Source organism: Lithobates pipiens, unplaced genomic scaffold (assembly GCF_037356315.1).
Source record: "Lithobates pipiens isolate NorthernLeopardFrog02 unplaced genomic scaffold, aLitPip1_a1.2 Scaffold_16, whole genome shotgun sequence".
NCBI classification, from domain to species: domain Eukaryota; kingdom Metazoa; phylum Chordata; class Amphibia; order Anura; family Ranidae; genus Lithobates; species Lithobates pipiens.
In genome coordinates, this window is record NW_027507748.1 from 220381597 (window position 1) to 220408040 (window position 26444).

General features: G+C 43.6%; 1 protein-coding gene and 1 long non-coding RNA gene across 2 annotated transcripts in view; both read right to left on the minus strand.

Moving 5' to 3' along the window:
• Nucleotides 1-26444, minus strand: part of LOC143982402 (uncharacterized) — a 120255-nt gene that overhangs the window by 890 nt on the left and 92921 nt on the right. The window lies entirely within an intron of this gene.
• FAM110D (family with sequence similarity 110 member D) lies at nt 651-5959 on the minus strand. Its single transcript, XM_077481071.1, has 2 exons — nt 5791-5959; nt 651-2000 (listed from the first exon to the last, which is right to left on the minus strand). The coding sequence occupies exon 2, from the start codon at nt 1910-1912 to the stop codon at nt 776-778; it is 1137 nt and encodes a 378-aa protein (XP_077337197.1). The 5' UTR covers nt 1913-2000; nt 5791-5959; the 3' UTR covers nt 651-775.

Here is a 26444-nt window from a genome sequence, read left to right on the forward strand (position 1 = left end):
GACATGCTGGAAAACCAGCCAATGGGAGTCCCCCTGTCAGAACAAAAAAAATGTTTTCTGTTTGTGGAGTTCATTCAAATGTAGCATTCAAAAACATTTGTGATAAACAATACCAAACAATTAATTGAATTGCATAAATTAAGTTACCTTTTGTTTCTTAGACCGGCCATAGACAGTTTGAATCTCTGCTGATTTAGCAGGAACTGGCTGAGATTTGAACCATGTACGGGCAGGCTGAATGTACCCAAGTTGATCAATAAGCCTGCTGGATTTCACATGCAATTATTGCCAGCGTCTGTTATACAGTAGCTGGTAGCAATAATCACTGTGTTCTCCCGGCAGGGATGGCTTCCCCCGCCCCCCTCACCAGGAGAACACGACTCAGCGGGAAGGCTTCCCCTGTCAACACTGTCTGTGTTGATGGGGGAATCAAATGGTTGTAGGAAATAAATTCCCTCTATCAATGGCTGGCCTTATTAGATGTATATAATACAGCAGGTATACAGATATATACTAAAAAGCTGTTATTTCAATCAACACCTGACCGTAACTGCTGAGCAATTACTCAAAGACTAAGTTGCAGACATAACATAACATAATTAAATAAATGGCCATAAATGGTTAACATTGTCCAAAGTATTCAGAAACCATTTTGAAGAATTAAAAAATAAACCGATTTAATATGCTTTCCCAGTATCTGACAAAAGGGTATGCAAAAATAAAAATTGGCAATACGTATTTTCCCAGTGATTTGTCTTTATAGATTTATTACATGTCATACTGTAGATTCCCTTGGTGTTTGTTTATGTTCATGGCTCTCATTGGTCCGCGCTCGCTGACAACTATAGATCCATTTTATAACACGGGCATTCTTCTCAATTACAGATATTGGGGTTCTTTCTTTATCTTCTTCAACAGCAGCAAACCCGCAGCTCACTCTATCCATGGATTCCATGCTGCCAAATGGTGTGTGCTCCTCTCCCTTTTGGTACATATCAAGCAAGTTCAACAAACTGCCCTCCAGCCCACAGCTCTCAAAAAATTTTTGCGCATCGCCAAAAGTCAGTTTGTCATTGACTGCAACTTCCTGTACCTCAGAGACCCTTGTGTAGTTGGTCTGGCATACCACAGGTTCCTCTCTACTTCTTTGTAACTTAGGTGAAACTGGCACATTTCCTGTACATGGTTGAGGTGGATTCTGTGAAAATCTTGTACTTCTTCTTAATAAAGGTGTTCCTTGAAGAAATCGAATCACAAGGCCAGCTTCCATGTTATCGTTTTCCTTGCTGGCTGATGCCCCTTCACGCTTTTGTCTATACATAATGAGAGAATCCGGTCGGTTCAACCTTCTGCCGCTGAATCGCTTCCGACAGAGGGGACTGACTGTTGAGCAGTTAGGGGGAAGCTGTGGGTCATTTCCTTGGTTTGATGTGAGGAAACCGTGGGATATGGTTTGTTTCCTGCTGGGACTAAGTGTGTTATCTTTGTATGCTTCACTGTGATTTTCTTCCTTTCTTAGGCTGGGAGAGAGGTTACTAGACTGGGAGAAGATATTTGCTGGATGAAATGTATATACTGGTGACTGAGGACCTGATTTTTCAGCTGCATGATGCAGGCAGTCATTAAAGTCATTTTTCTGTGATGATAGCCCTTGTTTTGGAGAGCTAAATTGGCTTGTAAAATCATATTCCGTTGTTGAGCTAGATTCAGTTGGTGAACTAGCACTGTAAAGTGATGGGCTCGATTTCCTTGCTAAAACAGGACTTAAGAGGGTACCAATGGCTGGGTTTTGTCTGCGATGTATCACCTGCGGAGATTTCACATACTTGGCCTTATCTGCCTCCAGTCGATCAGATGCAGTCACCCTAGGTCTGCTCATAAGAGGAGATAAAGGATGATTGATAGGTGTCATTGTGACAATAAGCCTCTCAGTGAATGCCAAAGGTTCATGTCCAATTTATAAGATGCCCTTCACTGGTTAAAATTAGGAAACATGGTAGCTGCAAAACAGAATGAGGATATATTAGAAAATTTGATTAATTAGTAAAATAGGATCCTGAACAAAACTTTTATTTTTTGGTGTGGGGAATAGGTTAGAACCACAGTTAGATTTTTTTTTTTTTGCTGTTTCCCCATTGGGGATCTATACCCTTACTTCCTGTTCTGTGAAACCTAACAAATAATAAAATCTATTCAGTGGAGACACAGACGTCAATGAAAACCTTACAAAAGTTTTAATGTCTTTTCCACGCTATGAATATAAACTTTTATTGCAGTTACAGTCCCCAATGGATTATTCTCACTTCCTGTGCCACTGATGCAACACGGAAGGGAAATCTCCCCGAAGGAGGCACAGAAATCATTAAAAATGCTACATGCTTCTACTTTCTATAAAAACATTAAAAATTTGTTAAATTGCTTTAAATTAATAACACATTCATTTCACAAAAACTTTTAATTGATACAATGTCAATAAAATTTAATCTATTTTAAAGAACTAGAAATAGGAATGGAGAGAGGGTAAAAATAATAGCTAAAAATGTGTGTCTGAACAAAATAAAAAAATATGTCTCTGCATTACACACACATTTCCCTATATGTTGTCTATAAAAATGCTGCAGAAATCCAGTGAGCTCCTATTTTTCTGCTTTGTGCTGTAAATGCTGCCTAATGCTGCGTACAGACGATCGGACTATCCAGCGGACTTATTCTGGCTGACAATCCGCCGGACTTTGCAGCGGAGGTCTGCCGGACTTTCCGGACGAGCCGCCCATAGGCGAGACTGACACCTTGAGAGCCCTGTTGCCTGGTATGGGTTTTAAGGGTAACTCCTACGCCGAAAAACAGCGTGGGGGTCCCCCCAAAGTCCATACCAGACCCTTATCCGAGTACGCAGCCTGGCCGGTCAGGAAAGGGGGTGGGGATGAGCGAGCACCCCCCCTCCTGAACCATACCAGGCCACATGCCCTCAACATGGGGGGGTGGGTGCTTTGGGGAAGGGGCCCCTCACCCCAAAGCACCTTGTCCCCATGTTGATGAGGACAAGGGCCTCTTCCCGCGACCCTGGCCATTGGTTGTCGGGGTCTGCGGACGAGGGGCTTATCGGAATCCAAAAGCCCCCTTTAATAAAGGGGCCCCCAGATCTCAGCCCCCACCCTATGTGAATGAGTATGGGGTACATCATACCCTTACCCATTCACCTGACGGCAATGACGAAGGAGAAAGTTGGGCTCCTCCGCTAGCAAAAGAGCAGCAGAAGATAGCGGAGGAGCCCGGCGAGAAGAACTAGAAAGCGCAGAGAATTTGGAAGAAGACCCCTGGATGACAACGGAGAAAGCCGGGCTCCTCCGCTAGCAAAAGAGAGGCAAAAGAGCAGAAGATAGATGAGGAGACCGGCGAGAAGAACCGGAAAGCGTGGAGAAGACCCCCAAAGTCGGAAGACCCCCGGAGCTGCCAAATAAACTACTTTAAAAATCTGTGTAGTGTGTTTTTTTATTGAAAAAATATATACATAAAAATATTTTTCAGAAATAAAAAACTCATAATTGGCATATGCGTATGTAATCATCCCCTTTGTTATGAAGCCCATAAAAAGCTCTGGTGCAATCAGTTACCTTCAGACGTCACATAATTAATGAAATTATGTCCACCTGTGTGCAATCTAAGTGTCACATGATCTGTCATTACATATACACACCTTTTTGAAAGGCCCCAGAGGCTGCATCACCTAAGCAAGAGGCACTAACCACTAACCAAACACTGCCATAAGGACCAACAAACTCTCCAAACAAGTAAGCGACAATGTACAAAGTCAGGGTTAGGTTATAAAAAAATATCCAAATCTTTGATGATCCCTAGGAGCACCATCAAATCTATCATAACCAAATGGAAAGAACATGGCACAATAGCAAACCTGCCAAGAGATGGCCGCACACCAAAACTCACAGACCGGGCAAGGAGGGCATTAATTAGAGAGGTAGCACAGATACCTAAGTAAACCCTGGAGGAGCTGCAGAGTTCCACAGCAGAGACTGGAGTATCTGTATCTGACAACAATAAGCCGTAAGCTCCATAGAGTTGGGCTTTATGGCAGAGTGGCCAGAAAGGCATTCAGCAAAAAACAAAATGGCACGTTTTGAGTTTGCGAAAAGGCATGTAGGAAACTCCCAAAATGTATGGAGGAAGGTGCTCTGGCCTGATGAGGCTAAAATTTAATGTTTTGGCCATTAAAGAAAGTGCTAAGTCTGGCGCAAACCCGACATATCACATTACCCAAAGAACACCATCTATGGGGATGTTTTTCAGCAGTCGGGACTTGGAAAATGGTCAGAGTTGAGGGAAAGATATTTGGTGCTAAATACAGGGATATCCTTGAGCAAAACCTGTACCAATCTGTGTGCGATTTGAGGCTAGGACGGAGGTTCACCTTCCAGCAGGACAATGACCCCAAACACACTGCTAAAGCAACACTTGAGTGGTTTAAGGGGACACATGTAAATGTGTTGGAATGGCCTAGTCAAAGCCCAGACCTCAATCCAACAGAAAATCTGTGGTCAGACTTAAAGATTGCTGTTCACAAGCGCAAACCATCCAACTTGAAGGAGCTGGAGCAGTTTTGCAAGGAGGAATGGTGAAAAAGCCCAGTGGTAAGATGTGGCAAGCTCATAAAGACTTATCCAAAGCGACCTGAAGCTGTGATAGCCATAAAAGGTGGCTCTACAAAGTATTGACTTTAGGAGGGTGAATAGTTATGCACATTGACTTTTTCTGTTATTTTGTCCTTTTTGTCGTTTGCTTCACAATAAAAAAAAAAAAAAATCATCTTCAAAGTTGTGGGCATGGTCTGTAAATTAAATGATGCAAATCCTCAAACAATCCATGTTAATTCCAGGTTGCAAGGCCACAAAACATGAAAAAAAGGCACTGTAGATACCCCTCCCCCACCCCAAAAAAATTCAAACCGAAGATTCAAACGAAGAAGGGTGGGGGGGGGACTAAAACAGAACGTCCTCTTTACTGATAATAGACTATTTTCATAATTGAAACAAGTAGCCAGTAGTAGGAAGAAGAATTGAAGAAGTAGAAGTAATGAAACTACTGTATATAGAAAGGAAAAAAAATAATATAAATCAATACATGCAGATGCAAAGGTCTGTAGTTTATATTGTATTCCAAATTTTCAGGATGTGCTAGAGAGCTGGAAATACACATACATACATACTGTCTGCATCCTTTTCTAACCAACAACCCAACAGTCTAAAAATACAGACATCTGAGATCAGCCTGAAATAGCCTGAGTCTGCATAGAAGGTAGTAACTTAGTTCAGAAAAAAAATAAGCCAAACCAAAACCAGCTAATTATAAGTAAGGATCTAAGATTAGAGAGAAAGAAATGAAAAAAAAAAGATGAAAAAGATTGGTGCTTAAGTTTAAGAGAAAAGAAAAGATAATATGAAATACAGAAACAATGGAGACGGCAGAAACAATACATACAAATAAAAAAAACAGGACTTAAATCTGGTAAGCATAGAAATTCAAAATATATGCATTGCAAGTGACAGAACGCACATAAGTAAGGTTAAATATAGAGGAAAATGATTCAATTCTTTCATTCTATAGTATACAATATCTATCTATCTCTCGCCATATATATATATATATATATATATATATAAGAGAGAGAGAGAGAGAGAGAGAGAGAGAGAGAGAGATCGTATACTATAGAATGAAAGAATACACACACACACAGTATACATATATATATATATATATATACTGTATATAACTTACCTGAATCAGTTGCTGTAGTGTGCGTCTCAACATCAACGAATCAGATTGTGCAACATGTGGAGAAGTATGGATCAGTGTAAGTATGTGATAACAGTGAGCAAAGGTGCGAGATGGAAGGATACGTTCCTTGCTAGCGAGGGTGTAGAAGATAGCCGTACGTACAGTATGAGTACGTGAGATGGTGCAATAAGTAAGGAACTGTGTCACAGTGCAGTGTAAAGTGTGAGTGTGTGCGCTTGACAAACAAGGAAATCTCCACCCTTTCCAGACAGTCTCCCTTCTCATTATCCATTTGCTGACTGTTCTGTACATTAACTCCTCATTTTCCATCCATGTGTGCTCCACTCCTCTGCAATTAACTTGTCAGCTGTTATCCTTGACTTTTTACTCTCACCTGTTTTAACAATAATCTAGCTAGAACAGTGTTCACGCCTAACTTAAAGTATAACCAAAGGCATTTTTTTATTTATTTTTTTAAAGTTTTGGATAGAGTGGAAAGGGATTAGAATACAATGTCAAATTTTTATTGGTGTCTGTGTCCCATTTCGGGGGATTAACAATTTTCCTATCACCAAGAGTGAAAGTGAAGGAAAATCCCAAAATATAAATTGTCACCAGAACAGCAATTTACCGGGTCAATTTTTCAATTTGATGGAAATTACTTAAAACCCCCAAACAAAATATATTTATATTTATTTATTTATAAATAAAATATATATTTTCTGAAAGCAGAGGCTCTTTAGAATAAAATGATGGTGGTTACTTGCACAACTGTTTTGCAAATGCATACACGGCTTAAGCCTAATACACGCGATCAGCAAATCGAACGAAAAATACAGATTTCGAATCGCTCGCACGATAATCTGATTTTAGTACACAGCTTTCGAGAGCCGATCATAACAGTTCCTCTGAAATTATCTGAAGGGACAAAACAAACATTTTTCTCATACGATACCAGAGCGTATGATTTTTGCCTAATCAGTCATTTTTTGTCTGAAAACACAATAAAAATAAAATGCAATACAATACTTCTCAATGCTTGATATTTGATATTTGGTAACCTCGTCTTATGGAGACTACCATGCAAAAAAAACCTGACAATCGTTTGTTCTGAAAAATCCCATTGTGTGTACCAAGGCTTTAATCTCATCTATACATCTACTATTTGTTGAAAGTTTATTGTTTCTATACTGAGATTATAAATGTAGGTATAGTCCTGACATTGTATGAATTGAAAATAAAAATTGAGTTTGTAAAAAATGCTAGCTAAATGGCGTCTCCCAGATATTTTGAGGATGGTAGGAGGATGAGGAAGTCAAACCATTAAATATCATTGTTGTGGGTGATATAACAGTTATTGCCGTACCAGATGATTCATGATATTCCAACTGCAGATAGCAGATGGCAAAGTCTGTTCAGGGTAGGGCAAACAGATGAATAAACACATAAAGAGTCAGTCAAACCTGGGTGTTGCTCTTGATGAGTGTAGGTTTCCAGGGAAAGGTTGCTAAATTGGTTTCCTTCAAAACTTTTTTTCTTTCCTAGTAAGTAGTTCTTTTAAGGTTTCTTGTAACTGAAGTGTTTTGTATGACCCTTATTTATATGTGGCTCATGTACTGGAAATCTTTATTCATAGAGTTTGATATTGATCTGATAGTTATATAGTAGTACAATAAGTTCAAGCCATTTATACATATCTTCTCAAAGAGTAAAGTATTGTAAAACACATAACAGGCTGCTAATGCTGTACAGTTATATAGTGGGGGTTATTTACAAAAGGAAAATCCACTTTCCACTGAAAGTGCACTTGGAAGTGTGGTCGCTCTAAATCTAAGGGGTAGATCTGAAATGAGTGGAAGCTCTGTTGATTTTATCATCCAATTATGTGCAAGCTAAAAGGCTGTTTTTTACTTTTACTTTCCTTGCATGGCCCCCTCGGATCTACAGTGACTTTACTTTCAAGTGCACTTACAGTGCAAATTGGATTCTCCTTTAGTAAATAACCCCCAGTGCAATGATCGCCAACCTTTTGGACCTCAGGGACCACTAAATCCCCATTTGTCAATCCCACAGACCACTAACGTTAATTTTACATGCCTTATACATGGCTGGAAATACAGAGGAGGCATTGGGCATCAATGCACAGTACTGTGAGCGCACATTGAGAACAACACTGGAAACAACATATGTTGATTTGCAGCAGAGCCCCTGAGGTCCACCAAAATTATCTCATGGACCATCAGTGGTGAACAGACCACTGGTATAGTGATATATATATATATATATATATATATATTTATTAATTTATGTGCAAATCACAATAAACTAGGTGAAATAATATGTAGCATTCAAATGTGTCCCCACATAAAAATTGAAATGTATAAAATAGAAAAATGCAGCGCAACATGCAATGTGCTGATTTATGCTGCGTGCATACAGCAAAAAAGTTCTTTATCAAAAAAGGTGCAAATCAACGCAGTGAATCAAAAATTCTGTGAATAACTCATAAAAATAATGAACAAATACAGTTGTGATCATAAGTTTACATACACTGGCAGAAGGTATGATTTATTGGCCATTTTTCAGAGAATATGAATGAAAACACAAAAAATTTTCTTTCACTCATGGTTAGTGTTTGGCTGAAGCCATTTATTATCAATCAACTGTGTTTACTCTTTTTAAATCATAAGGTCAACAGAAACTACCCAAATGACCCTGATCAAAAGTTTACCCTGATGTTTTTGGCCGGATAACATGCACGCAAGTTGACACAAAGGGGTTTGAATGGCTATTAAAGGTAACCATCCTCTCCTGTGATCTGCTTGCTTGTAATTAGCGTTTCTGGACTCCTGACAGACCCTTGCATCTTTCACCCAGTACTGCACTGATGTTTCTGGATTCTGAGTCATGGGGAAAGCAAAAATAATTGTCAAAGGATCTCCAGGAAATGTATAAAACAGAAAAGGAATATAAAAATATATCCAAGAAATTGAGAATGCCAATCAGCGGTGTTCAAACTCTAATCAAGAAGTGGAAAATAAGGGGTTCTATTGAAACCAAACCATGGTCAGGTGGACCAACTAAGATTTCAGCCACAACTGCCAGGGAAATAGTTTGGGATGCAAAGAAAAACCCACAAATAACTTCAGGTGAAATACCGGAATCTCTGAAAACATGTGGTGTGGCTGTTTCAAGATGCACCATAAGGAGGCATTTGAAGAAAGATGGGCTTCATGGTTGAGTCGTCAGAAGAAACCATTACTATGCAAATGCCACAAAGTATCTCGCTTACAATACGCCAAAAAGTCATTTGGAGTGATGAGACCAAAATTGAGCTTTTTGGCCACAACCATAAATGCTACGTTTGGATAGGAGTCAACAATGCCTATGATGAAAGTTACGGTGGTGGGTTGCTGATGTTATTGGGATGTGTGAGCTACAAAGGCACAGGAAATTTGGTCAAAATTGTTGGCAAGATGAATGCAGTATATTATCAAAAAATACTGGAGGAACATTTGCATTCATCAGCCAGGAAGCTGGGCATGGGACGTACTTGGACATTCCAACATGACAATGATCCAAAACACAAGGCCAAGTCGACCTGTCATTGGCTACAGCAGAATAAAGTGAAGGTTCTGGAGTGACCATCTTAGTCTCCTGACCTCAACATCATTGAGCGACTCTGGAGAGATCTCAAACACGCAGTTCATGCAAGACAAGCCCAAGAATTTTCAGGAACTGGAGGCTTTTTGCCAAGAGGAATGGGCAGCTTTACCATCTGAGAAGATAAAGAGCCTCATCCACAAATACCACAAAAGACTTCAAGCTGTAATTGATGTAAAAGGGGCAATATACGGTATTAAGAACTGGGGTATGTAAACTTTTGATCAGGGTAATTTGGGTAGTTTCTGTTGCCATTATGATTTAAAAAGAGTTGACTGATAATAAATGGCTTCAGTCAAACACCAACCATGAGTGAAAGAAAAGTTTTTGTGTTATCATTCATATTCTCTGAAAAATGGCCAAGAAATCATAAATTCCGCCAGGGTATGTTAACCTATGAGCACAACTGTATAAATAAAACCATAGTGCCAGCCCTGCATGCACCTGCTGCAGTTAACAGATCGCAATTATGTAGTGGTAAGCCCTCATTCACAATTGGGCATGAGCATTTTCAGGCACTTGGGAGATTTTTGGTGCAAACACTGTAAGTATTTTTAATGCGTTACAAGTGTCAGTCCTTTTGTTTTGGCCAAGAGCAGTATAATCATATCGTTTTCATCTTTCTCTTTGTATCCGCTCCTTGTTTTTTCTGTGTCATTGTCTTCCCAAGCCCTCTGCCAATTGCCACAGTTCATGTAATGGGCATTACTGGGGTCATAGAGGTTCTTGTGTGCCCTCACTAAGCACATGAACGTCTTCACATGCAGCATGGGCAGTCCCGTATTCTCAACTTTGTTCACAGGCCTGAGGCCACTAGGAGGAGACCGGTTGGGTTAGGCGCAGAGAATCCCGCTGACAGCTGATGACTCATCGTTTGTTAAGGACACCGCGTCCAGCATCCCGGCCTGTTTCTTAGCAACCAGCTATATGTGGTGTTTTTAACCACTTACAGAGCGGAAGTCTTTCCTGCTTAATGACCAGGCCATTTTTTGCGATATGGCACTGTGTCGCTTTAACGGACAATTGCCCGGTCATGCGACACTGTACCCAAACAAAATTTACGTCCCTTTTTTCCCAACAAATAGAGCTTTCTTTTGGTGGTATTTGATCACCTCTGCGGTTTTTATTTTTTGCGCTATAAACAAAAAAAGAGCGACAATTTTTTAAAAAAACTATATTTTTTACTTTTGCTATAATAAATATCCCCAAAAATGTTTTTTTTTTAATTTCTTCATCAGTTTAGGCCAATATACATTCTTCTACATATTTTTAGAAAAACAAAATTGCAAGAAGCGTATATTGATTGGTTTGTGCAAAAGTTTTAGCATCTACAAAATAGGGAATAGATTTATGGCATTTTTATTATTATTTTTTTCACTAGTAATGGTGGTTATCTGCAATTTTTAGCGGTACTGCGACATTGCGGTAGACAGATTGGACACATTTTTGGGACCATTGACATTTATACAGCGATCAGTGCTATAACAATGCACCATTTACTACGAAATGTCACTGGTAGGGAAGGGGTTAACAGGGGGGGCAATCAAGGGGTTAAATGTGGTCTCTCGTGAGTGTTTCTTACTGTGGGGGGATGGGACTGACTGGGGGAGAAGCCATATCGCTGTTCCTACTCACTAGGAACAAACGATCTGTCTCTTCTTCCCTGACAGAACAGGGATTTCCCCTGTCGTGCAGCGGCGTGCCACCGGCAGGTTTTAAAAGGGAATGACGCACACATACATCATGTGCCACTTTTCCGACGTATATCGGCATGAGTTGGTCAGCGAGTTGGTTAAAGGAACATTTAAAAAAAAAAAACACAAAATGCAAAAAATGCAGGTTTAAAAATGCAAAACGCACCACACGACATGCCTGAAAAGCGCATTAACTGCATAGATGTGAACCTAGACTTAGGCTGGTGTCCAATGTTAGGATCTTTAAAGAAATAATTTTCTCCACTCCAGAGCTGGATTCCTGAGCCACCAGGCTGGTCTTTGATGTCAGGCATGTCTATTTTTCTGGAAACTAAACCAATATGTCCCATGACAAGAGAATGTTGTGTTGTAGGGGCCAGGAATGAAACTTTACTAATGGCACTGCCTTGAAGGAGGCTACAGTCAGGCTATGGACTAGGGATGAACCAGACACCCTCCAGTATGGTTTGCACCAAAAAAACGTGAACAGGCAAAAAATTTGTGCGAACACCATTAAAGTCTATGGGACACAAACATGAAAAATCAAAAGTGTTAATTTTAAAGGCTTATATGCAAGTTATTGCTATGAAAAGTGTTTTGGGACCCGGGTACTGCCCCAGGGGATATGTAGCAATGCAAAAAAAGGTTTTTAAAACTGACGTTTTTTTCAGGAGCAATAATAATTATTAATAATAATGCTTAAAGTGAAACAATAAAAATGTAGTATTCCTTTAAATATCGTGCCTGGGGGGGGGGGGGGGGGGGGGGCTGGGGTTCCGTTAAGCCTCGTACACACGATCATATATTTGGCCAGACAAAGCACCAGACTTTTGTCCAAAGGGCATGTGCCAGGAACTTGTCTTGCATGCAAACGGTACACAATTTCGGCCAACAAACATGAACATAGTGACGCACTACGAGGAATTTCAGCTCTTAAGTGACACCCTTTGGGTACCTTCTGCTAATGTCATGTTTGATGAGCATTGATCTCGAGCATACGTGTTTGTACTTTCAACTTTTGTGTGACGGACTTGTATACATACAATAGGAAAATCTGACAACAGACTGCTGTCCGCCGAATATTTACTAACCTGCATGCAGCATTTGTTGGTGGAAAATTGGACAATTGTCTGATGGAGCGTACTAATGATCAGATTTTAGGCAAACAGTCTGTCATCACAGAATTCCCGGTGAAAATCCTATCGTGTGTACGAGGCTTTAGTCTGCCTGTAAAGTGGAGCATCTTTCTGATGCGATTTACTGTGCGGCAGAAAAAATTTCTAAAGGAAAAAATTTAATTTAAAACTTGCTCGTGGCTGTAATGTATTGCCGGATCCCAACAATATAGATAAAAAAATATATGAAAAAATTGATGTGGGTTCCCTCCCCCCAATATCGGAAGGGCCTGGTATGAATATTAAGGGGAACTCCATGCCAAAATGTAAAAAAAATCAAAAACGCGCGGCGTCCCCCCCAAATCCATTCCATGCACCTATTGAACAGGGGCAGAAAAATTGGGCCTTGGTGGTGCCCCAAACCAAAAATATTGTTATAAGCTAGCATCATCGAGATTCAGGCATAGGATAGGCAGCATAGGCAGTCGGCAAGGGATCCCAAATCCATAGCAAATTCAATCAGTTACATCAGAATCAGGGGCTTTATAGCTGCTGATCAAGGACTGATTCATTTTTATAAAAGTAAGCCTGTCAATGGGGTCTGTGGACAGGTGCACTTTTTGATCCATTACAAACCCTGCAGTGGCACTAAATGTGTGTTCAGAAAGCACGCTGGATGCAGGACAGGCCAGTAGCTTGATTGCATATTGAGCAAGTTCTGACCAGTGGTCCATCCTCAAGACCCAGTAACCCAGTAGATGTTCTGTTGGAAAGGTCACCAAGTCTGCTCTTGCCCCTAGATATTCCTGCACCATATAATGCAGACGCTGGCAATGGTTGCTTGAACCTATCAGACCTTGGTGCTGAGGACTGAAAAATTATTTAAAAGGCATGGTCAGCCGGCCACCTTCTCCACCGTTCTTCCTCTGACCGAACAATGCCTCAGAAACATGTTGTCCAATGCCAGGAAATTGTAACCTCCCGGTGTCTGGAAAGGCTTTATATACACTTTTCTTCAATGCCTCCTGAAGAGATATCATCCTCTGCTCCCTCTGAGAATGTAGGATGAGTTCTGCACCTTTACCCCTGTAACCTGGATTAAGAAGGGTTGCCAACCAGTAACGATCTCTCTCCTTGATACCACGAATCCTAGGGTCCATTCACAGGCTTTGCAGAATCAGGGAGGCCATGCAGCCTAAGTTTTCAGAGGCATTCGATTCTGAGTCCTCTGGGTCACTAAGGATGACATTATCAGGAACAACCTCCTCCCAGCCACGTACAACTCCTTGGGTTTCTGGGGACTGAAAACCATCCCTTCAAAACCTGCTGCATGTTATCCTATACATCCATGCTGACACAATCCGCCTCCTCTTCTTCCTGTTTTGTGGCCCGCAGGAATGCTATCTGCATAAAGAGGCCTTGAGAGGAAAGGAAGTCCTCCTCTTCTCCCCACCGTTCTGCCTCAAGTGCTTTGTTGATGATTTCACGAGGCATGTGCTCCAGCAGGAAGACTAGAGGGACAGTGTCACTGATGCATGCATTGTCGCTGCTCACCATCCTTGTGGCCCCCTCAGATGGTGACAGGACAGTTCATGCATCGTTTATCAGTAGCCACTGGCATGAGGAAAAGAAGCCAAGCTCCCGTGACTCTGTTCTGGTGCCATACTCACATAGGTACTCATTGATGGCCCTCTGCTGTGTGTGTGCAGCCGCTGCAGCATTGCCAATGTTGAGTTCCACCTGGTGGGCTGTCACAAATCAGGTGGTTGGTGGGCAGGTTTAATTTCCTTTGAATGTCGGCCAGCCGAACACTGGCATTGTATGACCAACAGGAATGACCACAGGCTTTTATGGCCTGCCTCAGGAGATCTTGAAAGCCTGGGTATCTGGTCAAGAAACACTGTACCACCAAATTCAGGATGTGTGCCAAGCATGGAACGTGGGTCTGGTGTCCCTGTCACAGGGCGGAGAACAGGTTGGTGCCATTGTCGCATACAACCATTCCTGGCTCAAGCTGCCGTGGCATCAATCACCTCTGAGACTGCCCTGAATCTCTGCTCCAGTGTCGCTCCTGTCCCCTAGGCAGACCAACTGAAGCACTGCATGGCATCTTTTAGCCTGACTGCTTGCCTATCCCCTTGAGCACTTAAGGAGCACTTCTGGTTCAGAGCACATTTCTGCAGAAGAGGCCATAGAGGAAAAAGAGGAGGGATGTTGTGGCAGAATCACCACCAGCTTTATGGAGGCATGGTGGCGGAACAAGCTCCAACACTGAACCCTGTCCTGCATCCTTCCCAGCTGCCAGTGCTTACCCAGTGCACTGTGAAGGAAAGATAACATCTCTGCCCGTGCCTGCTGGACCATGAGTCAGTGGTAATATGAACTTTGCTGCTGCTCGCCCTGTCAACAAGGTCAAAACATTGCCTTCCACATGGATGTAGAGAGCTGAAATGGGCTTACGTGAAAACAGCACATTCCACAAATTCATGAAAGGGGGCAGAATTAACAGCTGAAAAGGCAGCAGTTGCAGTGCTAGCAATTTGGCCAAGCTAGCATTTAGATGCTGAGCATGTGGATGGCTGGGACACATTTTTTTTATGATTCAGCAACTGGGGTAGCTAAATTTGCCACCTGAAATCAACTGGTGCTGTACTGCTAGCAGATTGGCTGCAAGTACTTGTGACACCTATTGCTATACCTTCATTTCTCTCAGTGCAGGTTTTTGAGAGGACTGGAGGTATAGTAGGGTTTGAGATTTCTATGATGTGGGTCTTTCAGGTGCTGTTGCCAATGGACTGCATGGCAGGTCTCCATATGTCTTGTCAAGCATGTGGTGCCCAAATGACTGCTGGCAGCACTTGATCTGCTTCAGACATAGATTGCGAACAGCAATGGTGCGATCTATTGCACACGTGTCGAAAAAAGCCCACACCAAGAAACTTTTGCAAGTCAGTGGGGAGTCAGCACCTGCAGAGCTCTGTGGTGTGATGCAATAGGGTGGCTGCCCATAAAGTGGAAGTAAACCCTTCTATCGTTTTCAGTCAAGGAAGCTGCCATCTTGGCCTCTAATGATTCTTCAACTGCCATAATGCTGCACATGTGATCAGTTATGAAACCAGCCATTGGATGGTTTGAAAGTTTGGTTGAGAGCACAACCAATGTGAAAGTTAGCATTTCTGGCATGACAGGAATGTAAGTGTTTTTTGAAACTGGGTTTACTACCGCTTTAAGCTGACCTCTGGGGGACATCCTGCCTTGTTGGAATTGTGCCTCCTTACTTTCCTCCTGTCTTCTCTCAGGCACCCAAGTAGTCAGTGACCTATCACGTACCTGGTGAAGACTGGAATGTGATAGAGGCCTCCCTTGCTCCTCCTGCCTACAGTCCTCAATTTGGGAACAGAAAGTGTAAAGGCAAGGAGTGGCACAAGTGCCGGATAGCTGGCTGGTGATGTCCCCTCTGAAGGTGGGTGGAGCTGGCAGTCTTGGTCCTTGGAGCAGGAAGTAGAAGCAGCTGGGCACCAGAGCGTGGACAGGAGCGAAACCAGAAGAGCAGTAGTCAGCAACAACCGGGCAGCAGGGTACCAAATCAGCAGGCAAAAGCAAGTCCAGAGGGCAGGCCAAGGTCAGGTTACAGCCGGGCAATGTGGTACAAAGTCAGCAGGCAGATCAAGTCCAATAAACAGGCCAAAGTCAGGATACCAGGAAACAGAGTAAAGGAGCAAGCAGAGGGGAGGTCCAAAGGCAAGCCAGGTCATACACGAACAAACAGGAGCAACGGACTTGGTGGGTCAAAAAGGAGCTGAAGATCATCCAGCACTTGTTTGCAGTGACAGAGCACTTTAAATAAGCCACTAGGCACCAAGTGCTATTTGGTGTGTGCCAGGGGTCAAGTCCTGGGAAAAAAAGTGTGGGAACTCCCACCCAAGATCCATTCCCCCACCAAAAAAAAAAAAAGTACGCTCATATGCATATATACTTCAAAGAAAATACAGTACAACATTTATTGTAAAGTGCAAGTTTACAAAAACAAACTAACGTGTCAAACAAAACAATCAACACAATGGGTGATGATCTTTCCCTCACAGGGAATTTCTACCACAAATACACCCTGTTCCAAATTCTGTTACACAGCCCATTAGAAAATATCCCACAAACAGGAATAACGTTGCACTTGGCGTTTAAGATTATCAACTTTCCGAGATTTATTATCATCTGCGCTGCGATGTGTGGTCAGCCATTTTGTGACATATGGCAAAGGATCCCATAAATGCACAGGGGGGCCAATGAGACTAATAAACAATAGAGAAGATAGCCGTTCAATGCCAAGCCCACTCCTAATGGGTGACATCACCAAATTCATTGTACTGAAGCCCCTTTCACAATCACCGGATGTCACTGGAAGACTGTTAACTGCTGTCACCACTGGTTTCAGCTTTTCAGGAATCTCTTCACCACCATTATCAATGTAGTCTCTGAAACCTTCACAGATGGATGGATAATAGCTGAGACGGAATCTTTTGCACAGCTGCTCCAGCTTCACTTCACCTTCAAACCATGGACTGTCCACATTGATTGGCCAGCGTTGTGCATTCAGGATGTCAATTTCAGAAACAAGACTTTCAAATTCACCTGACTGTGATGAAGTGGCAGGTCTGTTGCTTGCAGTTAAAGCAAAGAGTCTGGAGCGCAAATTATCCACCAAACATTGGTAAAACTGAGGGAGATTTATCTTCACTTGGCCTTTTGAACTCTCTGTATTCATGGTCACACCTTTGAAATTCCCTTTCTCTAGCGATTCCATGACTTCTTTCAGATGTTTACCAGGCATGTCTTTCATTTTTTCAACTGCACGAATTGAACGATTAATCAGCTGATAGGCTCGTGGAAGTGTGATGTCATCTCTTTGTAGAGCTTCAGATAGCAGTCCCATTTCCTGAACAGCATCCGCAACCCCTGCAAGGTTTAACAAATAATCTTCTGATGTCAAGACCTTGTTAAGGCCACTAAATAGAGATTTCTGTTGACTGTTATGAGCTGAGCTCAAACTTGCTTTCAAGAAATGACTGTGTAGTGCAGGATACGACTCCCAAACTGCTCGTATAGCTCTCTGGCTTGAAGCAACCCATCGAACTGAAAAAACTTTTCCAATTTTAAGAATTTGTACTTCTAATTCTTTTGCACATTCAGAGAGCTCTGCCAGTTTTTTCGGTGACTGATGATACACAGCATACAACTTCTCAAAAAATGATGTGAGATGGTGAAGACCAGGAATAGAATGAATTGTATCTGAAATGCACAATTCAAGCCTATGACACAAGCAGTGCCATTTCACAAGCTGTGGATATTTTTGGCTGAGTCGTTCCAAAACACCTGACTTTCTTCCAAGCATTACACTTGCACCATCACTGCAAGCACCAATCCAGTTTTTGGCAAGAAAGTCATCACTGAATCCAAATTTAGAAAGGCAAGCTAGAAGAGTGGCTTCAATAGACTGTGCATCTGCTTTAGGCAAATCAAGCAAATCAAGAAAAAAAGTAACTGGGTCTTTTCCGTTAACAGAGGCACGAATATAAACGATTAACACTGAATGTGTAGAAACTGTTGTAGACTCATCAATATAAACAGAAATTTTTGAAGCCTGCTCAACAACTGCTTTGCAAAGCTTTTTCCTCATTTCACTAGCAATGCAATCTATTATTTGTGCGGCTGTGTACTCACTATGGAGAATACTTCCTAAGTCAGCTCCATTTGCAACTTGCAAGCTGATAAGATCTGGGAAGTCTGTGAAAGGGCGATTTTTTTTCGCACAAAAGTAGGCAGTGCGAAAGACTTTAGTGGTGGACACAAACTTATGCTTCTGCTGTTCTGCAATATTGGATTGCAGTATCTCCTTTCTGGATACTGCTTGGATATTTCCTGCCTTTACATGTGCTTCTGAAATCCGATGTATGTGGATTTTTTTACGCAGTGAGGTCAACATATCTTTTTTGGTTTTGCCATATGGAGTAATTGTACCAGTGCTCCATTCTTTGGAAATGGATACACCCTGTGAAACAGACACTCCAAGGTGTTTAATTTCACGACACAATTTGCACCCTAAAAGACCATTTTCTACAAACAGCCAAGGGTTCTTTTTATTAAATTCTATCCACTGATTCTGGTCCCAACATTCCGGAAGAACAATGATATCACTGGCATTGGCAGCGGTATCTTCAGCCACATCGGTAATGAAGTCAACAACCGATTCACTGACTGGTGTAGTTTCTGCAGCGGACACCGCTTGCTGAAGCAAAGGCTCAGCCTGAGTTGAGCAACTTGCAGAATCAGCATGAGATTTCTTACTGGATGCCTTCATGAAGAAATCTGTAATGCTGCTTTTTCGTTTGCTCATTTCTGTAACAATGAATACAATAATGGTGTAAAATAAGCAGCCTGGCTGGCCTCAGGGTGCTGGCCTGGCTGGTCTCAGGGTGCTGGCTGGCTGGTCTCAGGGTGCTGGCTGGTCTCAGGGTGCTGGCCTGGATGGTCTCAGGGTGCTGGCTGGCTGGTCTCAGGGTGCTGGCTGGCTGGTCTCAGGGTGCTGGCTGGTCTCAGGGTGCTGGCTGGTCTCAGGGTGCTGGCTGGTCTCAGGGTGCTGGCTGGCCTAGCTGGTCTCAGGGTGCTGGTTGGCTGGCCTCAGGGTACTCGGTAGTTCCCTAGCTGGTCTCAGGGTGCTGGCTTGGCTGGTCTCAGGGTGCTGGCTGGCTGGTCTCAGGGTGCTGGCTGGCTGGTCTCAGGGTGCTGGCTGGCTGGTCTCAGGGTGCTGGCTGGTCTCAGGGTGCTGGCTGGCCTAGCTGGTCTCAGGGTGCTGGTTGGCTGGCCTCAGGGTACTCGGTAGTTCCCTAGCTGGTCTCAGGGTGCTGGCCTGGCTGGTCTCATGGTGCTGGCATGGCTGGTCTCATGGTGCTGGCATGGCTGGTCTCAGGGTGCTGGCCTGGCACTCACCCAAGATTCCCCACTTCAAAAATACAAAAAAAGTGTGTGTGTGTATATATATATATATATATATATATATATATATATAATCATACTCCTTTAACAAATAAACTGCAACATTTATAGTACCAGTTTACAAGGACACCTCCAAAATTCACATGCCTTAAATAAATCTAGAACAGATGTAACAAAATAATTTAAGCTGTATGCTATACTAATAAAAAACCACCACAAATGTGTGAAAACGGTTCCCTCGCAGGGGATTGCAATGACTGGGGGCCCCTTCTGCACTATGTCTCTATGCAAGCTACGATATGTGGGGCCCCTTCTGCCGCAAGATGTCCACACATGTGTTGGTCTGTGCAGGGGAGGGAGGTCGGGCATGCTGAGTGTGCCGGCCCGGAGCTCCTCTTCTCAGTCTGCCTGTATTGTTTCTGCAAAGTGGAGCTCAGGCCCCAGGCCACTCACTCATCTGTTCCCATCAATGCAGCCTGATCAGTGCCCATCAAATGGAGCTTTGTCAGTGCCCCCATCAGAGAGCAGGGGTTCCCTTCAGACAGCCCCCCCATCAGAGTGTCCCCATAACAGTGCCCTCATCAGAGAAGCAGGTGTTTTCACGGAGGGGGGAAGTAGCAGAATGGAGGGGGACACAGAGGAAAACTGGAGGGGGGCAGAGAGGAAAACTGGAGGGGGACAGTAGCAGAACAGAGGGGACATTAGCAGAACGGAGGGGACAGCAGAACGGAGGGGGACACGGAGGAAAACTGGTAGGGGTGCAACGGATCAAAAAACTCATGGATCGGATCATTCCTCGGATCAGAGTCATGGATCGGATCATTTTTCGAATCAGCAAATAATTATTGAATTTGCAAAAACCTGTGAAAATGCCACCACCATATAGTACCCACTGCAATATACATCTCCCCCACTGTAATATTGGCTGAGCATGGATGGGTATGTCTGGGTATTGGCAGGGTAAGCATTGGCAGGGTATTGCAGAATATTGGCAGGGTAGGTATTGCAGAGTATTGGCAGGGTATGTATTGCAGAGTATTGGCAGGGTATGTATTGCAGAGTAGCGGTGGGGTATTGCAGAGTATTGGCAGAGTATTGAAGAATATTGGCAGGGTATTGCAGGGTATGTATTGCAGAGTATTGCAGGGTATTGGCAGAGTATTGCAGAGTATTGGCAGGGTATGTATTGCAGAGTATTGGCAGAGTATTGGCAGAGTATTGGCAGAGTATTGCAGAGTATTGCAGAGTATTGGCAGAGTATTGCAGGGTATTGGCAGAGTATTGCAGAGTATTGGCAGGGTATTGCAGGGTATGTATTGCAGAGTATTGCAGGGTATTGGCAGAGTATTGCAGAGTATTGGCAGGGTATTGCAGGGTATGTATTGCAGAGTATTGCAGGGTATTGGCAGAGTATTGCAGAGTATTGGCAGGGTATGTATTGCAGAGTATTGGCAGAGTATTGGCAGAGTATTGGCAGAGTATTGCAGAGTATTGGCAGGGTATTGCAGAGTATTGGAAGAGTATTGCAGAGTATTGGCACAGTATTGCAGAGTATTGATAGGGTATTGCAGAGTATTGGCAGGGTATTTATTGGCAGAGTATTGGCAGGGTATTGCAGAGTATTGGCAGAGTATTGCAGAGTATTGGCAGAGTATTGGCAGGATATTGAAGAGTATTGGCAGAATATTGAAGAGTATTGATAGGGTATTGCAGGGTGTGTATTGGCAGAGTATTGGCAGGGTATTGCAGAGTATTGGCAGGGTATGTATTGGCAGAGTATTGGCAGAGTATTGTGGAGTATTGACAGGGTATTGCAGAGTATTGGCAGGGTATTTATTGGCAGAGTATTGGCAGGGTATTGCAGAGTATTGTCAGGGTATGTATTGCAGAGTATTGCAGAGTATTGACAGGATATTGAAGAGTATTGGCAGAATATTGAAGAGTATTGATAGGGTATTGCAGGGTGAGTATTGGCAGGGTATTGCAGAGTATTGGCACAGTATTGCAGAGTATTGATGGGGTATTGCAGAGTATTGGCAGGGTATTGCAGAGTATTGGCAGGGTATTGCAGAGTATTGGCAGGGTATTGAAGAGTATTGGCAGAGTATTGGCAGGGTATTGCAGAGTATTGGCAGGGTATTGAAGAGTATTGGCAGAGTATTGGCAGAGTATTGGCAGAGTATTGAAGAGTATTGAAGAGTATTGGCAGAGTATTGGCAGAGTATTGGCAGAGTATTGGCAGAGTATTGAAGAGTATTGGCAGAGTATTGAAGAGTATTGCAGAGTATTGGCAGGGTATGTATTGGCAGAGTATTGGCAGCGTATTGTGGAGTATTGACAGGGTATTGCAGAGTATTGGCAGGGTATTTATTGGCAGAGTATTGGCAGGGTATTGCAGAGTATTGTCAGGGTATGTATTGCAGAGTATTGCAGAGTATTGACAGGATATTGAAGAGTATTGGCAGAATATTGAAGAGTATTGATAGGGTATTGCAGGGTGTGTATTGGCAGAGTATTGGCAGGGTATTGCAGAGTATTGGCAGGGTATGTATTGCAGAGTATTGCAGAGTATTGACAGGATATTGAAGAGTATTGGCAGAATATTGAAGAGTATTGATAGGGTATTGCAGGGTGTGTATTGGCAGAGTATTGGCAGGGTATTGCAGAGTATTGGCAGGGTATGTATTGCAGAGTATTGGCAGGGTATTGCAGAGTATTGATAGGGTATTGCAGAGTATTGGCAGGGTATTGCAGAGTATTGATAGGGTATTGCAGAGTATTGATAGGGTACTGCAGAGTATTGGCAGGGTATGTATTGCAGAGTATTGGCGGGTATTGCAGAGTATTGGTGGGGTATTGCAGAGTATTGGCGGGGTATTGCAGAGTATTGGCAGGGTATTGCAGAGTATTGATAGGGTAGTGCAGAGTATTGATAGGGTACTGCAGAGTTATGGCAGGGTATGTATTGCAGAGTATTGGCGGGGTATTGCAGAGTATTGGCGGGGTATTGCAGAGTATTGATGAGTATTGGCAGGGTATTGCAGAGTATTGATGAGTATTGGCGGGTATTGCAGAGTATTGGCGGGGTATTGCAGAGTATTGGCGGGGTATTGCAGAGTATTGGCGGGGTATTGCAGAGTATTGGCGGGGTATTGCAGAGTATTGATAGGGTACTGCAGAGTTATGGCAGGGTATGTATTGCAGAGTATTGGCGGGGTATTGCAGAGTATTGCAGAGTATTGATGAGTATTGGCAGGGTATTGCAGAGTATTGATGAGTATTGGCGGGTATTGCAGAGTATTGGCGGGTATTGCAGAGTATTGGCGGGGTATTGCAGAGTATTGGCGGGGTATTGCAGAGTATTGATAGGGTACTGCAGAGTTATGGCAGGGTATGTATTGCAGAGTATTGGCGGGGTATTGCAGAGTATTGGCGGGGTATTGCAGAGTATTGGCGGGTATTGCAGAGTATTGGCGGGGTATTGCAGAGTATTGGCGGGGTATTGCAGAGTATTGGCGGGGTATTGCAGAGTATTGGCGGGGTATTGCAGAGTATTGATAGGGTACTGCAGAGTATTGGCGGGGTATTGCAGAGTATTGATGAGTATTGGCGGGGTATTGCAGAGTATTGATGAGTATTGGCGGGGTATTGCAGAGTATTGATGAGTATTGGCAGGGTATTGCAGAGTATTGATGAGTATTGGCAGTATGGATGAGTATTGCAGAATGCAACTTACTTAAACACTACTAGTGACTGACCTCCTGGTAAACTCAAAGTGCAGCGGCTGTTTCCACAGGAGGCACTGGGTAGAGGGGAGCCGGAGCGGGAGGACAGTCCGGCGCGCGTGTGTCACACACTGACGGTCTCGTGCCAGTGCGTGCCCACGCCGAAGTCATGTGACCGGTTGCTAGGCAGGGGCCGCTCCGCATCTAGCAACCGGTCACATGACTTCGGCGTGGGCACGCACAGTCACTCGGCGGCTGAGGAGCGGCGCGGACTACGCGCTGCATAGCCTCAGCCGGCCCGGCTCAGATAGCTAATGGGAACGGCGTTCCCGCTGTGAAAATAGTACGGGAACGCCGTTCCCATGCGTTCCCGCAGCACTCGAGCCCTGGTGTGTGCGCACATGCACACTCGTTCACGCACCAATGTGCGCACATGCACATATCCGTGCACGATAAACTGGCATTGCGGGCATTATGTTGGTCCTTTGCTTATGAATAAGGATGAGCTCGGTGTTCGACTCAAATGCATGTTCGACTTGAACATCGTCTGTTCAGCGAATTCAGAACTTTGTGCACCAAATTCATGTGTTATGAACGGCCCACAATGCACTACGCGATAGCAGTCCATTGCTGGCTCATGACTGGCTCATGACTGGCCAAGCATGCACTGTGAACCCCGCATGCTTGGCCAATCACAGCGCCGGCAGCGAGGAGAGCCATAATTGCCCACAGGCAGGATGCCTGTGGCCAATTATAGCTCAGGGGGTTTAGTACACGCCCCACACTATATAAGGCCGTCAGCGCGGCGGCCTTGTGTAGTGTGTTCCAGCGTGCAGGGAAAGAGCAAGATAGGCAGGGACAGTGTTCTTTTCTCAGGCATCTGCAGGAGTTAAAGTGGGCGTTGTATGCCTCCAGCACAGTATACACCTGTATCTACCCTTTTTTGCTGGTGTTGTTTGTTGCATATCTTACATATTAGCCTTTACAATTAGCACTTTTGATTTCGAACGTTCGCGTCCCATAGACTTTAATAGGGTTCTAAAGTTCGTATGAGTTTTTGGTCCATTCGAAGGTTCTGGTGCGAACCGAACCGGGGGGGTGTACAGCTCATCTCTACTTATGAATATTAGCACGTGTGAAATGTGTATGAGCATGAGCAGGTATCCACACTGGCCTTTTCGTGGTGGAGGTCCGGTTTACCTTACAGACCTCATCATCCACTCCTTCTTTGTCACTGGAGCAAACTATGCAGTATGCTGCAGCTGGGGGAACATGACTGCCAGTTTCTTGTCCTTCTGTGGCACCCCCTCTCTCTAGGCTCATATTACTCCCTTCCTCAACCAGGGAACAACAGCCTTCAAACTGCTGCGCATCCTCCAGCAGCATGTAACAGACACTATGGTCGAATAATTCTGGTGACTCCTCCATACATGATGGTGGGGCTACGGAAGGATTAACTGTGGACAAGGAGCTGGTGGATTAGGCTGCTTTGGCAGCTGTGTTGGAAGGCAAACTAATGTAAGACCGGATGACAGAGGACGAAGACGGCTTTGTTATCCACTCCACCAACTCTTGTGCATGTTGTGGCTAAATAAAATGGCCAGCAGCAGAAAAAAAGGATAAGTGTGACCCACCTGCAGAGGATGCGCCAGGTCCACAATCACCACTATTCACTGTAGACAGAGGCTGCTTGCCCTCTTTTAGTAGCCTGTAAGTGTCTGCCTTTCCTTGGTGGCCTTCCAGACATGATGGGGATTTTTTTTTTTTTTTACACCGCACTACACTGTATTATATACTGTACACTGACTGCACTGTATTAGAAACTGTACACCGGCTGTACTGTATTATATAATGTGTATACCACATGAAGTGTATTAGAAACTGCTCACACTGTATTATATACGGTGTACACCAGCTGCACTGTATTACATAATGTGTACAACGCCTGAAAATTGAATTTTTTTTTTTTTAACGCACCCCTGTCCCCATGTGCTCACACACAGAAGCGAACGCATACATAAGTCCCGCCCACATATGAAAACGGTGTTCAAACCATACATGTGAGGTATCGTCACGAACGTTGGAGCAAGAGCAATCATTTTGTCCCTAGACCTCCTTTAACTCAAAACATGTAACCAGTAAAAAAAATGTCAACCGTCGCCTATGGGGATTTTTAAGTAGCGAACTTTGGTGCCATTCCATTGATAAGTCTGTTGGGAGTAAGCAGAGGAACTGCTGACAAGAGAGAGACAGGTGGCTCGGTGTGTTTTTTCATTTGAGTGCTAAATAAAGTTTGCACCATGGGCAACCCCTGGAATCGGCAAGGCATGTGGTTTCAGTGGCACCGCTATGGGGGTGTCGGAGGGGGGGCGGACCGCACCTGGGTGACACCAGTCAATTTTAAATGCAGCGGGTGCTGTCTGCCCCCCCCCCCCCCATGTGAAAAGATGTCAGCAGCGGCGCTGTGATAGGGGAGAGCTGCAGACCACTGTCAGGATGTTTCCCCCACTCGCCGCCCCCCCCCCCCCCCATGTGGGCAGCTTTCTGGCTGTTCTTCTTCCCTCCACAGCGGAGGGCCAATAAGAAGAAACTAGAGGGGCATCATGGCAAATGCAGTCCCGGAGATTGGTAGCCCAATTGTTCTGTCTATTTGAACCAAATATAGGTTTCCCTTTAATACTAGCTATTTTTGCATGATGCAAAGCCCTTCATTAGCACCTTGGAAATGACTGGAAGGAAAAAACAGCTGCGTTTTCAAAAAATTTGAATATACCTCAACTCGCATTTCAGCTCTCATGTGTTGGAAGGGGAACGGGTGTTTAATTACCCAAAAAATATGTAATGGAAGGACTCATATGCGAGAGTCAATAAGGCTGCACACTCCAAAAGTTTTCAAAAATTGAAGAGTTTCCCCAAGGGTTTTTTTAAGCAGCAAGATATTTATAAAGAGATAATTGGTTAAAGATCTTTTATGTCAAAATAGATTCAAATATAGGAGTTTAAAAAATAAGCTCTGATTAGCAACACAAAAAAAAAAAAAAAAAACATCACTCATGGCAAACAATACAACAAGGAGAGCATGATTTGCTAATTTAATTATTACACTGCTATCCACATGAATACCCCAATGCATTTTGACCCTTTTATACGTGCTCTTCTTATGATTTTGTACATGTTTTTGCACTTACATAGTTGCCAACTGTCCCGAATTTCGTGGGACATTCCCGCCATTAGGACATTTGTCCCGAATTAATTTTGTCCCGGGAAATGTCCCGCGAAATTCGGTTTGTCACGGGAAATTGAATTTCCAGTTTTTTTGCCGCCGGCCGCTAGAGGTCGGCGGCCGGCGGAGACATTGTCTTGATGATTGATGATTGAAGCGCCAACACCAGGTATTTGGAGTATCTTTATCTGCTGATTGTCAAACTCTGGAAAACACATATTGCTATTGTGTGTAGGATCGGGGG